General features: G+C 34.2%; 3 protein-coding genes across 3 annotated transcripts in view; all 3 read left to right on the forward strand.

The window, feature by feature from the left end:
* Positions 1–4,482: 4,482 nt before the first annotated feature.
* On the forward strand, positions 4,483–9,114 carry LOC125193623 (transmembrane 9 superfamily member 1). Its single transcript, XM_048091456.1, has 12 exons — positions 4,483–4,831; positions 5,359–5,554; positions 5,640–5,744; positions 5,873–5,890; positions 5,973–6,067; positions 6,170–6,322; positions 6,460–6,594; positions 6,785–6,951; positions 7,487–7,581; positions 7,728–8,101; positions 8,420–8,693; positions 8,769–9,114. Exons 1-12 carry the CDS (start codon positions 4,757–4,759, stop codon positions 8,834–8,836), a joined length of 1,755 nt encoding a protein of 584 aa, XP_047947413.1. The 5' UTR covers positions 4,483–4,756; the 3' UTR covers positions 8,837–9,114.
* An 84-nt stretch (positions 9,115–9,198) lies between these two features.
* Positions 9,199–11,682, forward strand: LOC125193625 (probable xyloglucan endotransglucosylase/hydrolase protein 33). Its single transcript, XM_048091459.1, has 4 exons — positions 9,199–9,516; positions 10,265–10,333; positions 11,203–11,390; positions 11,445–11,682. The coding sequence occupies exons 1-4, from the start codon at positions 9,484–9,486 to the stop codon at positions 11,665–11,667; spliced, it is 513 nt and encodes a 170-aa protein (XP_047947416.1). The 5' UTR covers positions 9,199–9,483; the 3' UTR covers positions 11,668–11,682.
* Positions 11,683–12,926: 1,244 nt separating this feature from the next.
* The window catches only part of LOC125194742 (nucleolar protein 10-like), a 4,630-nt gene continuing 1,694 nt past the window's right edge, over positions 12,927–15,862 (forward strand). The window contains exon 1 of the mRNA XM_048092972.1: positions 12,927–12,974. Coding sequence (XP_047948929.1) covers positions 12,927–12,974 — 48 coding nt within the window. The remainder of the gene's footprint in view (positions 12,975–15,862) is intronic.

Genomic DNA, 15,862 nt, shown 5'->3' on the forward strand with positions numbered 1-15,862 from the left:
GTATACGTGGACATACGTTTGTGTGCATGCAAAGTTAGCGTTGAACACCTGGTGAGGTTATTTAATGATTCACCTTAACCTTCATGTATTTTAATGTTAGTGTTTAATATCATGCATATAGTACTACTATGTAATTTCAATTTTAAATAAGTATGTAACCTTATTGAGTTATGGGCCCTACAGAATCGGCAGGATGGTTAAGACTTCAAACTGACGGAATCAAAAGTTTGATACTACAATCCGAAATTATTGTATTAACAGTAGTGATATCACAAAAAATTGTTGCGACTTTAGTAGTAGATGATGAGCCAAGAGGGATGAGTGAAGTAATAACACCATTTTTAACGGTATACTAAAATCTAAAATGAATAGGTAATTAGATTATTTTCAACAATATTGTAAAACTTAAAATGTAGTACATAAATACTTTCAACAGTACTGATAAAATCAATTCTATTATAGGTTTTTTAAGAAAAAATACTCATCTTTAAATTTATACTAAAACTATACAAAATATACTTTTTAGATTTTTATTTATTTCATTCAGTTCAAATCAATTTATATTTATCAAAATAAAATAAGGAAGGATGAGAAATTAAAATTATAGAGACAGAAAAACTTACAGGAAGAAGAAGAGCAATGTGGAGAAGAAGATACGAAGAATAACCTAATTTAATTATATTAATATTTAGTTAGTTATTAATTAGTGGGCTGGGCCATATAGTTAAATTGGAAAAAGTTACTTAATATATTAAATTACGTACACAACACGTACAGATTAGTTAAATTAAAACTAAATGTGCATTAATATTTGAGAACTTCTACACTCTCATAATTTTAAATATTAAGGATTGGTTATTTTAATTTTAAAAATTAACAGAATCATGAATCATTAATTGTCAATAATAAATTTAATATATCGTTTAATTAATAAATATTATTATATTATTCAATTTAATTTAATTTAAGTTATTAACAAAGTGTCATGAGAATTGTGTGTAATTTTAAAAAAAATGAGTATGACTGAAAAGTATAATAAGTACACCCCCCGTTCCACAGTAGTGGATATTTTGCAATTTTGGTACGTCTCATACTAGTAGAGTCATTTCTATTTTTAGTAAGTCAACAAATATCTTCTCACTTACTTTACTTTCTTTTACTTTATTCTTTCTTCATCTCTATATGTTTTTCATTGCTATACTTTATTCTTCCATTGCTTAACTTACTTAACACATTTTTTCTTAAATTTTATCCCGAAAAGAAACGCCTCCACTACCGCGCGCGGAGGGAGTAAGTAAGTAGAGAATATTCTTTTGGGTTTGAGTTTAGTGTAAATGGTTGGAGTAAAATAAATATTTAGTATGACGTTTACACTAAAATGGGTTTGAGTTTAGTGTAATGGTTGGAGATGCTATTAGCTCCAATGGTACTAAAAGACCAATCCCATTTTTGGTTTTTGAGTAAAAAATATCTATCTTTGGGTTTACACTAAACCAAAACTTTTTTTTTTCAAATTTTGTGAGTAAAAAACGTAATATGGAAAATATTCTTTAAGTTTGAATTTGGTGTAAATGGTTATAGTAAAATTATGAAATTTTCATCAAAATATATTTGAGTTTAGTGTAAATAGTATGCTCAAAGAGAGCCATAATGGGCAACAATTATATGTATGTACAGTGATTATCACTAAAAATTGCGTTGACAATCTCACAAAAACTAGAGAAGTGCGGTGATCATTTTTATGAATAATACTCTTTGATTACTTATGCAAATATTCAAAAATAATAATAAAAAAGCGAATAGTGAGTAATAGTATTAGAAATAGATTAATTAGTAGAGTTTTTAAAGAAAATATAGAATTAGGATCAACACTAGAGCTCGTTAAGTCTGAATGCATGCAAAAAAGTTTAAATTAGTAGGAAATGGCTTCACATGTATGTTTAAGTCTCTACTAAGATAAATAATTTTTATATAAATTGTTGAGCAAAATTTCATAGTATTGCACCAAGCCACCAAGGTATTATTGAAATAGTCATCCACCCAAGACCATGTCACGAAACCCCAACACGTTTTTCACGATATTGCCACGTAACTTAATTGTTTTTACATATACAACGTTTGTCGACGGTCGGATGAAGTAAAGGTTAGTGGAAGGAAGTTACATTTTCTATATATCGAATTCAGAATGTCAAAACTATAAATTTTTGTAATTTAATTACGTCTAGGGGCTTTAGTATTTTAATTTGCACAAAATGTCCATGCACTGTGGGAATTAAAAGAAATATCTACTCTGCACATAAAAGACTCGAATATGATGTAACATCACAACATAGTACTTTCTCCGTTCATCAATAAACGTCGGTATATTTTTTTAAAATTCATGGCCGATATAAATTGGTCTTGTATTGATGGAAGAATAGAGTACTAATAATAGTTTTAGAGCCCAACTTTCTTCAGAAAGCCCATTGGGTTGTTTGGGAAGAGAAAAGAAGCAGACCATGGGCCCGTATAGCTTCATGAGAACTGAATTTAAAACTAAGCATAATTGCTATGAAGATTATTGTCCTTTCATGCGAAAAAAACATAATAATTCTTGTCAATTTGTGATTTCCCCAAAATTCAGTATTTTAAAGCCCACCAATATTTCACACATTTAGCTCTTACAAATACATGCATATGGGTTGGTTAGACTTAGGGCCTTCTTAGTGTTGGGAGTCAATGAAGCTTTGCATGCGTTCTCGAATGATCTTATAAGATGATTCCAAAAATTTAAATGTTTTATTCACAAAATTAATCTCAATAAGAAATTAAATTGATAGGCAACAAATCAAAAGGAGAAATCCTTGACATGCTCCTAGAATTTTGAATATATATAGGCCAGCCGCAATAAAAATAATTCAAAAACAACTACATTTACGGAATTAAATTTACGATTAAATTACGGAATTAAATTTACGAGACATATACGGGAAAATTCATTAATTGCATTAAAAAAAAAAGTACATTCATTTAAAAAAATAAATTACATAATAAAGAAAAAAAAACTATCGTCGTGCAGTCTTCCGTGCCCACAACTCTTCAATTATATCCTTTTGGAGTTGAATATGAGCATCCACTTGGCGCATGTCGGCATATTCCTGGAGGCGGCCGACTTCATCGTGAGGTACCCCACGTCGTACGCTAGGGGTGGCCGTTCCGTGGCTTGGACCGGCTTCATCGTCATTGGCCCAACTAGTCGGTTGTACGCCTTCGTCTTCGACGATCATGTTGTGCATGATAATGCAGGCGTACATTATATCAGCAACGCATTTGACATCCCACAAACGCGTTGGACCCTTAATTGCCGCCCATCGAGACTGGAGCACACCAAATGCGCGCTCCACGTCCTTGCGCGCCGACTCCTGCCGTTCCGCAAAGTAGGCCTTCTTGTCATCCGCCGCGTGCCTGATCGTCTTCACAAAGACGGGCCACCTAGGGTATATCCCATCCGCCAAGTAGTAGCCCATATCATGCCGGTTGCCGTTGGCCACAAATGAGACGGCTGGACCGATGCCCCGACACTTCTCGTTGAAGAGGGGCGACGAGTTGAGGACGTTGAGGTCGTTGTTCGACCCGGCTACCCCAAAATACGCATGCCAGATCCACAGCCGGTAATCAGCTACGGCCTCGAGGATCATCGTGGGATTCTTTCCCTTGTAGCCGGTCGTGTAGGCCCCCTTCCAGGCAGTTGGACAGTTCTTCCACTCCCAATGCATACAATCTATGCTGCCTAACATCCCGGGGAACCCATGCTGCTCCCCGTGCATCTGCATCAGATTCTGACAATCTTGGGGGGTAGGGCTTCGAAGGTACTGCTCACCGAAAATTTGAATCACGCCCTGACAGAAAAACTTCAGACATTCCAGAGAAGTCGTCTCACCGATGTGGAGGTACTCATCCCACATGTCTGCCGCGCCTCCGTAGGCCAACTGCCTGATTGCCGTCGTGCACTTTTGGATAGGGGTGTGGCCGGGTCTGCCAGCCGCATCGTGCCTGAAGCGGAAATAAAGATATCGACGCTCCAAAGCGTCAACGATACGCATAAACAACTCCCTGCGCATTCTAAAACGCCGCCTGAACATGTTTGCTGGAAACCGCGGGTCCGGAGCGAAGTAGTCGTCATATAGCCGCTGATGTGCAGCTACGTGATCCCGATCAATCACTGCTCGGCGGTGGACAACCGGTGGAGGGCGAGGTACCGCCTGCTGTTCGACCCTTCGCATGTACCGCTCTAGCTCGCGGTTCATGTAGGCCTCCATAGCCTCGTTCATCTGCCGTTCGTACTCCTCAGTATCCCCACCACTACCACCACTACCACCACTGCTACCACCCGCGTTACTCATCGCTCGATGTTGCTCTTGTACAGAAATTTAGAGAGAGAGAAAACTCGTTAAAATAAAAAAAAATATATGGAAATTTCGGTGAAACATTTGCGCGAAGACTAATTATTTACTGTGACCACAGCGCTCGGGGAAAGCCATAAACCCAGATTTGCACCTCTCCTTCTATCCCCTACGCTCAAAAAATCGCAGATTCAGTCAAATGGCGGCATAATCCAGCCCTTTCTCGCAAGGGGATCCGATCAATTTGTGAGATCTGACTCAATTTCCGTTGAAACCAGCACACAGGGATACACGAATTGCCGCATTTCTGCGATCTCCAATCAGGCCAGTTTTTTCTCGAATCAGATCCGCCAGACCTTGTCGACAACGAAGCGATGCTGTCATCTGTCCGATCGTTCGCCGTTCTCATCATCGTCTTCGCGTCCGTAGCCTCTCCTGTTTTCGGCAAGGTGAGGAATTTGTGATTTTGTTGTGGTTTTGCTTCTGAATTGCTCGCCTTAGGTGGATCTTTTCACCGTCTTCACATCGGTGCCACAATTTGGTTTCTGTTCGATGCGTATTTTATCTATCTGGTTGCCTGGTGATTTAGATTGGGAGACGAGGGTTTTTTTTCTTAATTTTAGTTAGCTGAGGGTAATGATCGGGAAGAAAAGCAGTAATAAAGTTTTCTATATTTCAGGTGAATGGAAGCCTTCTTTTATGACGCACTTTATGATATGCTGTTTTCATCCATTTATCAGCACCGCATTACTCGAATTTTCATAGCTATCCATTTAGTTATATGTGGTAATATATCGTTTAGTTTCTAAATGAAAAAAGTATGATAATCTGAAAAAGTTTTTTCTCTTTACTGTCCACAAGATCTCTACTGCTCCGGTTAACCTTCAGCTCAAGAGATTTGTAGTTTCGGATGCATGCACAAAGGATTGACAGCATTATGACTTTTATGATTGACACATATTTTATTAATCTGCAGTTCAAAGCTAATGATCCCGTCACTCTATGGGTGAACAAGGTTGGCCCATATAACAACCCCCAGGAGACCTATAACTATTATAGCCTCCCGTTTTGCCATCCATCCAAGAATGGTGGTGCTCACAAGTGGGGTGGGCTTGGCGAGGTTCTTGGAGGGAATGAACTTATCGATAGCCAAATCGACATAAAGTTTAAGAGTAATAGCTCGTTTCTGGTTTTGATTCCCTACTCTTTTCATTTCCTACCATTTTGGGTAAAATTCGTGACCGATTTTTTTTGCAGAGGACGTCGACAAGACTGTAATCTGTGAAATTGAACTAGATGCAGCAAAAGTTAAACAGTTCAAGGATGCCATTGACAATTCTTACTGGTTTGAGTTTTTTATGGGTAAGTCCCATCTCGTTCTTCCTTTACACTACTGCTGAGTAAGCTTGATACATTTCTCGCACTGACATTTTTGTTCCTTTTTAACTTGTGTTTTTTCTTGCATACCTTTGGTGGTGGCCTGTAATCAGATGATCTGCCATTGTGGGGTATGTTTTTATCTGTACATAATAGTTTATTGCCCTTATGGAACTGTATATAACTCTAATGGAGCTGCCTATTGTTCTGAAGGTTTTATTGGTGAGGTTCTTCCTGATAGGAATCGTGATAACAAGCATGTGCTCTTTACACACAAAAGTCTAGTAATTAACTACAATGGGAATCAGGTTGGCCTAAAAGAGAGGATTTTTACTATGTGATTATTCATTCAAACAAGATTTATATGATTGCTCAATTTGAAATTCTGAACTGAAATTTGCACCTGGCAGATTATTCATGTCAATCTCACTCAAGAAAATCCTAAGCCACTTGAAGAGGGGAGAACACTGGATATGACTTACTCTGTCAAATGGACTCCAACTAACACCACATTTGCACGCCGTTTTGATGTATATCTGGATTACCCATTTTTTGAGCACCAGGTACATGCTCTTATATGTATCAAGTTTTGTGTGAGCACATCCAATCAGCAATCTACTTTACTTTTGTGTTCCCGTTCTTGTATTTGGAACAATTACTTTTCTCACAACCAGCTCATCCAAGCATTTTCACTTTGCAGATCCATTGGTTTTCTGTCTTCAATTCTTTCATGATGGTGATTTTCCTCACTGGCTTGGTGTCTATGATATTAATGCGCACACTTCGCAACGATTATGCAAAATATGCTCGGGAAGATGATGATCTAGAGACTCTGGTAACGAACTCTGAATATTACCTTTCTTTGCGTACCTTATTGGTACTTGTCTGTTATGTAGAAATTTGTGTATTGACTTCTGTGTGTTACGTTCGTTGGAGCTTGTATCTGTAGAAAGTGTGTCAAAGAGTTGTTCTAATGTATAGATTCTATGTTTTCAAGCTTGTTTTACTCTTTTTATTTTTTGTAGGAACGAGATGTAAGTGAAGAATCTGGTTGGAAACTTGTCCATGGTGATGTTTTTCGGCCTCCCCAAAATTTGGCTCTACTCACTGCTGTTGTTGGCACTGGTGCTCAACTAGCAACGCTGGTTCTGCTTGTCATCATTTTAGCTATTGTTGGAATGTTGTACATAGGGTATGTCAGAGACTCTTTAGATGCCATTTTTGTTTCTACATTAAAAAAAAAAAGCTTAGAATTATCCTTTTCCTTATATTATACTACAGTAATGTTACTGAATCCTGTGTGCCCCGTTCTGAAAATATCATTGATATTACTATAATTTTTCGAACATTCTTTTGTGGAAATGCACTATTCACCTTACGAAAATTTGGACCAATATCACCCCTCTGACATTTTATGACCCCAAATTTTGTGCACCCCTTTCCAATGAAATTTTAATCTCTGTTCTCTGTAACTTCTGTTGCTACAGCTGCAGAAGACCTATTTACCTATTTACCATTTGTTTGCATAGAAGCAGAAGACCTATTTACCTATTTACCATTTGTTTGCATCTTTAAGTACATAATTTTAACTCCTCCTTGAACATCTATTTCTACTTATTACCACATTGAAGATTTGTCCCTGGTACTGTGCTAAATTTGTTTATCTTCTCAGTTTCTTTTCCATCTTTGTTGTTTAAACTTACGCCTGCTGTGATTTTATGTCTCAGGAGAGGAGCTATTGTAACTACCTTTATTGTGTGCTATGCTTTTACCTCATTTATAGCTGGTTATGTGAGCGGTGGCATGTATTCACGTCATGGGGGTATGTAATCACATCCTCTTTAAAAAGCCTATAATGTCTTTATTGAAAAAAAAAATTGTACTATGATTGTACCATTTTACATAAATAAATTATTATATACTTCGCTGGTGTGTCTAGTATTGCTTACTTCTGTTAAATCTTGTTAGGTAAGAAGTGGATAACATCAATGATCCTCACGGCATCCCTTTTCCCATTCTTGTGTTTTGGGATTGGGTTCATCATAAACACAGTTGCCATATTTTATGGGTCTCTAGCTGCCATTCCCTTTGGTACCATGGTGGTTGTTTTTGTGATATGGGCTTTTATTTCTTTCCCCTTGGCTCTTCTTGGCACTGTTGTTGGAAGAAACTGGAGTGGTGCGCCAAACAATCCTTGCCGAGTCAAGACCATTCCTCGTCCAATTCCTGAGAAGAAATGGTATTTGACCCCATCAATTATCTCTCTCATGGGAGGTCTACTCCCTTTTGGAAGCATTTTTATCGAAATGTATTTCGTCTTCACTTCCTTCTGGAATTACAAGGTAGTTTACATTTCTTGAAATGTTATGAGCTCATTTCTTTATTTTAAATTAAATTTGTAAGCAATTATATGGCTGCTAGTTTTTATAACTACATCTTTTCTGTTCCTTGTATGGTTGTGACTATGTCAATGATCCTGCGTTATCTAGAGTTTTTTTTTTCTTTTTTTCTGATGTGTTATTATTTCCTAGCTATAGGTTGAATTTGAATACCTTGAATTGCCTAGCTACTTAGTTTTATAAGATGAACATGGTTTTCTTCCTATCCTTATAAACAGTCAGCAGTCTCCTGGATAATTCATGTGGTGTTCTTGTCTGCAGGTTTACTATGTCTACGGCTTCATGCTTCTTGTCTTTGTAATTCTGATCATTGTCACCGTTTGTGTGACGATTGTGGGAACATATTTCTTACTGAATGCCGAAAACTACCACTGGCAATGGACTTCGTTCTTCTCTGCAGCTTCCACCGCTCTATATGTATACTTCTATTCTATATACTACTATCATGTCAAGACTAAGATGTCAGGCTTCTTCCAGACCAGCTTTTATTTTGGATACACTCTGATGTTCTGTCTCGGTCTGGGAATCCTCTGCGGTAAGTTTGTTTGTCTTTGAGCTCAGCTTAAATGAGAAAAACGAACAAAAATAACATAATTTCCTCGAATTTCAGGTGCCGTTGGATATCTGGGCTCCAACTTGTTTGTGAGGAGAATTTACAGGAATATCAAATGTGATTAATTCTAGATTATACGGAGTTTGTTGGTTTTGCTTGGTGCATGGTAAGTTAACTCGAATCGGGAGATAATGGAATGAACAAGCTCTGAAGCATCGTAGACGATCTTTTTTCGTAGTTATGAAATGTATTGATGGTTGCCTATAGATTTGGACTGTTGATTACTACTAAACACCATTTTGGATTCTCTCTTTACATCAAAATCTCAGCTTGTAAAAATCTTGCCTCTTTAGGCATTTGTGACCTTTCTCTATTTTCATTTTATGTAGACATTTCACTCCCAGAATTAGTGTTTTGGAGGGTTTGGACTCTAGAATCATTCACCTTATATATAATTAAGAAGTTGCAATTTTCTTTATTTTAATTTACTTGTAACAAAATTCCCCTTTTGATTACAAGAATAAAAAATCTAGCACAAAAATGTGAACAAGTCAATATACGTGTTAAGAAAAGTGCTAGTGTGGCTGCTATTTTGGTGAGTCCCATCGCTATCGAGGAATCTAGTGAGTCATATTAACGATTTTGGTATAAAAGGACATGACTGCAGAAAACTTTACGATTTTGGTATAATTAAGGACATGATTCACTCGTGCCGGCGAATCAAGGTAAGCGCGCACGCGAGGCGGAGGATTTGGATGGGATTTCGCCGAAAATGTCGCCGTCTTCGTCTTCTTCTACTCAAGTGGTATGAATTAGATCAAGTTTTAGTGATAACTGATACTCCTACTATATTATAGCTCAGCCAAGAAGCATCAGTGTTTTTCCTTCTATTTTGGCTCGTGGATTACTTCTTCGTTGCTAATTGTGCTTTTGCTTTAAAAGGTTTGAGCAAATTATAACAGGAAATATTTGACTAACTGTGACACTGTAGGAAATTAGTGAATTATCGATTTTATATAAAATGACTACTGATGATTAATTTCTAGGAATTACAAATTCCTCTTTGAGTTGGGAAATTTTGCCTCAAACTTCTTTTCTGACGTTAATTTATATGGAAGAAAGTAATTGTATTGTTCTCAATGTGGAGTTCTTATTTGAAGGCATGAACTTTATTCTCAACTAATGAGTTGTTATTGATGATTTATATTTTGAATATTTGGTAACATAAATTTGAAGTACATAGGCACGCATGTCCAAAAATTCAAAGTGAAAAGGAAACCAAGAAAGCATTTTAGTTGCAATTGCATGTGAGGAATAGTATAAACTCGCTGGTGATATAATTTATAGTAGGAGTATTATGTGTGCATTGATTTGGAATCACAGTGATGATAGTTGGTACCCCATATTGAACTTCATATGTATATAATAGCAGCTGAGAGTCACTATTTATTTATTAATGAATAGGAAACACCATATATTTGAAACGTCACGAAATCTAGCATGCCTACACTGTACTGAAATAATATGGAGTCTTTTGATTTTCCTGCTTGCAGCAAACAAACACCGCCGACATGTTAGAAGAAGCTGTAGCTTATGTCAAGCATCTGCAGAAAGAGATCCAGGTTGTTTATTTTCCCACAGTTTAGGGTTGAACTATATTGCCAACAATTCAGGATTTGTCTTCATTCCTACTTGATTTACTTGTTTTATATCAATAATGAATTCAAGACACAACATTTTCACCATTCATGGATGTGACATCACTAACGTTTCAACGATTTTAATTAACAAAATTAGGAATTAATACACTCAAGATATAGGGTCATATTTTATTGTGGAAATAGAGATGTAGATAGGTGATAATCTACATAAAATGGAAGCCTGTTTCAATTTTTGAAATTCAACAAAATTGTATCCAGGAAAGCTACACTTGGGAATGATTCTGTTTACAGTTGTATTGATTGATGTTCAATTGATTAGCCTCATTATCAATTTCATTTTCTAGTTCATATAGTACTACTTAATAGATGTTGAATAAAAATATTATTATGGCTAATAAATTTAGTGAATCATCAGGTCACTATCTATCGATTAGACTTCTATGGACGAGTAGTTTTACTTTGAGAGTTGATTATATTCGAAAAAAGTGCAAAAACATCTTGCTAATCTCATATTTCATCGCAAATGAAAGTCCTTAATAAGCTGCCTCCATCACATGTACCTTCACAATTTGAAAAAGAGCCAAAAAAAAAGGCAGCTTGCAACAACTAAGCACAAAATCTATGTCCAAAGTCTATATAAATATTGCGACCAACATTAAATCCATTCCCATATATTGCAAGAATGGCCATTTCCCACAAAAATCTATTACTATCAATTGTTATTCTGTGCAACACAGTCCATGCATACTCCCGGGGACCTGTCTATAGGCCTCCGGATGTCGAGAGATTAACTGAAAGTTTTATTCGATTAATGTGTTCTTTGGTTCCAGCTACCAAATTTTGATGCTTTTCCTCACAACCATGATGAGAATGAGAAGAGAAGGGAATGGGTGCTGCAGACCAACATGTACGGAAACGGAAGCGTGAAGACAGGAAGGGAAGAGAAGTTTTACCAGTGGTTCGATCCAACACAGGGTTTCGACGACTACAGCATTCTCTGGAACAATCACCATATAGTGTATGTAGGCCACTAAACCTCCCCGCTTTCCCAAATTGACAGTGAAACATGCAGGTTTCTGGTGGACAACATACCCGTAAGAGAAGTCATTCACAGTAATGCCATATCCCCTGCTTATCCATCAAAGCCTATGTCAGTTTATGCGACTATCTGGGATGGCTCGCAGTGGGCAACTCGAGCCGGAAAATATCCTCTTGATTACAAATATGCGTCAATGGGAGGGATTCAGATGGAGGGCTGCATCTTGAAGCAGCCTGTCGAGCTTAGACCCCATTAGTAAAGCAAATGTAAAGTTATAGAGAAAGATAAAAAAATATTAGTAAAAGTTTATTTTTACTACAAATTTGAGTTAATTAACTTAAGATATAAAAAAGGAAAATGATTCACTTTGACGAATATTTAAAACATGATTTTTCCTTTTGTATTTATTTGTACTTTATTATTTTATGAGTGACTACTATGCTATGAAACCTATGATCGAATTATGGAAATTGGAATTTGCAACTATTTGGTCACATAAGATCATGATGCAATTTATTGAATAAAATGATAGAGCGTTTTAAATGCTAGAGAGATAAATATAGTGTATAATTTTCCATAATATGATCAAATAGATGAACTCAATTTAAAATTAAAATAATAATAGTGGATGGTTAGCTCCTTTCAAAAAAGAAAGGAATGTGCCATGAAATTCAAATTTGGCAAATTATTTCTACTATCTATCAATCTCCCTCCAATCATTCCATATAAATTAACATGCATGAAAAAATGTACATGCTGCAACTAAGGGGAGTGTTATATTGCTAATTCAATGCTTAATTGCTAACTACAACTCAATAATAGCCATTAGATATTTAAATTAAAGGCCTAGATCATTAACCACAAAATGTCAATACGATCAACAAAAAACGTCAATAAGGCTATAGGATTAATTCCAATAAAAATCAATAGGGGTATTAATGTCAAGTTAGTTATAACTAACTTTTAAAAGAAATCCCAAAACTTTAAATTCATATAACATATATCAAATTAAAGATAATTTTATAAGGATTCCAACGATATACTACATGCATATGTTCCGACGTCAAAATTTGAAAAAAAAAATCTAGAATTTTCTTATTTTTCGTACACAGGCTAATGTCAATACAGCTAAGATAATATGTCAATATAAAGCATATACAATGTCAATCCTAAATTTGTGTTGACATTCTCAAAGCATTGTGTTGATATTTTCGAAACACTATATTGACATTTTCATCCAAAACCCTAATTTGGCGTTTTTTTTAATTCTTTTTCGATTTAATTAATAAAAACGAAAATTACACGTGGCAAATTGTAGACCACACGTTTTTTAAAATCACGTGGCCTTATATTAGTTGTAGTTAGCAATTAAATGATGAGTTAGCAATTGATCACTCCCCCTGCAACTAATATCGTTGTACAGTTCTTTCTGCTTGTATGAATATCAATTACTTTTCAAGTAATGCAATACATATTATAAATACACTAACATGTTCTTAATAGATACACTAACTCATGGATCATGGATCATGGATCATGAAGAGTGAGAAGAAGCCTTCTCAAGTACTAGTACATGAATCATGCTCCTATAAATACAAAAAAGTACCCCCTCCGTCACAGATTTGTAGTAACATTTTGCCATAAAAGTTCGTCCTACATTTGGAGTAACATTTAGAATTTATCATATTTGCACATAAAATTTTACCCCATTATTCAATAAAATTACACCCAAATGCCATTATTTACATTAAAATAAATCAAAACAAAAATAAGAACCCGTACCATAACTAAATGTTACTACAAACTAGTATTACACCCGTGCGATGCACGAATCGGTATTTTGAAAATATGGATCTTATGTTGAAACAACGAAATATTAAATGCATCATCACAACTAATATCATTATCATCACAAAACAATAAGATAGAAATTGTTACTCTTCTTTCAAATGTAGTTCCCCAAGTCAAATCTTGTATCTCACCATCTCTCTCCGGAATTTCTACCCTCCAATCATCACTCTCTCACTCAATGTTCTTCTAATTTGTCTCTCAATTCTCTATCACTCACACCCTCTCCAATCAACTATCCTTTCATCAAATAAATACTCCCCAAAATTATGGGAATAAAAATCAAATATTTGAATAGCATCAACAAACAATATCATCATCATCACAAAACTAAAAGAAATGCTCAAACATATAAAAAAAAGACACCTTGAGTAATCTGCTCAAATTTGATGAAAGAGCCTTCAAAAATGTAGTCTTCCCACAACATGAAGAACCGAGTAGCAAAGTCATTCTGTAATAAATATATAGATATTAAATGAATGAATATAAGTGAAGAACTATGAACACTAGTATTAACCCACGTGCGATGCACGGTGGAATATTTTTGTCATGCGATTTTACATTGTTAATTGATTTATTAAAATAAAAAACAATATAACTATATAAGATTTAAAATAAAAAATATACTACTGTATAATAAAATTCAATAAATATATTCTCCTCAATTCATTTTACACCTAAAGACATTAAATTAAACATATTTAAAATAGAACTAAGACAAACACAATTATTTGGACAATGATAAAGAGACTATATTAAGTGTTGACATTTTTGAAAAATATGTTTAAAACAATCCTTCATATTTCTCTACTAAAAATAATATACGTGTAAAGTTGAAGATAAATACTATGCATGTTTGAGTTAAGGATGATACAATTCTCCCTCTCTAAGAACTATAAGAAATATTGGGATAAAATTCTGGAACCATATACACGCGGTACTCTAACTCTTGTAATCAAAGAAAAAAACAACAATAAATAAAATGGAAATTACAATGAAAATTAGTCAAGAAAAACCCTCTTTCCGCAAGACAAATTACATCACGGTTAGTGCTCTCGGATTGACGTATTTTCCCAAAAGATGAAACGACTTCCTCCTGGCGTGTATAACATCTCAAACCTGCTAGACACCTATAAACTTGATGGGGATCCAAAATCGAGCAAAACAATGTTCCTAAAATGAAGAATGTTTTGTTAGTGAGTATTTCATCCACAACTCTATATCTTTTATAGATACAACATTAGTACATGAGAGATCATGGAATTAAAACATCATAAATTATAAAATCAAATCAATATAGGTTACAAAATTTGTTAAATGATCATTATTCTATTTAAATATTTGTAACCACCAATGAGCCATTGTAGTGCTTTAAAAATTAGTCAAATGCTCATTATAATATCTAAATAAATATTCATGGGAGTTACTTAAAATATTCAAATTGGTCCATAACATATAAATATTTCAGAATAAGGACAAAATATATAAATAATAGTGTAACACCCGTGCTATGTACGGATATTTAATTTTTTTTTTAATATTCATTTAAAATTTTGAAAAATTAAGCAATATCTACATTTAATTTCTCATATTTGATTTCTCTAATACCCATTTATTGAAGAAATACATTTTCAAATTTTAAAATATTATGCAACATCTAAATTTATTTCTCTAGAACTATATTACATACATATTCAAGTTAATAAAATATAAAATAATATGAACAGTTTGATATATTAAACAATACTACTACATATAAAAATCATGTAATCATAATTATTAGTTGTAATAAAAATATTTGCTGATAAATAAATTTTTACATAATATTAAAATACGCTACAAAGAAATCTCTTATAATTTCAATTGTTTATTGCTATAATGAGTTTATGAAAATAGTAAAATTCCAATATTTACAAATCTTTATCACCGTAATTATCATGTAATGTCATTATGCATTTATTTAAATATTACAAATTTAAGTTTTCATACATAACTAACATGAAAATTGTCAAAAAATTATTCTTTTTCTATTAATTTTTATTTGAATCTTAAAGAACATTATTTAGAATAGAAATAGAAAATAAAAGAAAGAGTTAAATTCATGAGATAAGAAATCCTTTCAACTTTCTAAATTTATTAGTGGAGTATCATTTTTGTTATTTTCTTCGAAACACTTTTATATATAGAGTGAACTACAAAAATAGTCCCTGGACTATGCGTTTATCTCGCCAATGAACCCTGGACTTTAAAAATATCCCCAGACAACCCTGGACTAAGCGTTTATCTCGAAAATGGTCCTTTTTCACTGTTTCGTGACGAAAATACCCTTTTAGGGGGTTTTGGAGGGTTTGGGCAATTTGGTCTTTTTACGTTTTAAATCTGATATTATTTCAGTTATGTACTAAATCTGATATTATTTCAAAATTATCATTTTTCTTCCCTTTTGTCATCCTTCACATTGTTTCTTTATTTCAATATTAGATTTAATTTTATAAAATTAAATTTTAAATTTCGATTTTTAAATATCAATAATTTTTTTAATTATTAAAATTACTATTAAATAACAAATTAATAGTTTTAATCAATATTTGATAGTGTCTAAT

The sequence above is a fragment of the Salvia hispanica genome, chromosome 6 (assembly GCF_023119035.1).
Source record: "Salvia hispanica cultivar TCC Black 2014 chromosome 6, UniMelb_Shisp_WGS_1.0, whole genome shotgun sequence".
Classification (NCBI taxonomy): Eukaryota; Viridiplantae; Streptophyta; class Magnoliopsida; order Lamiales; family Lamiaceae; genus Salvia; species Salvia hispanica.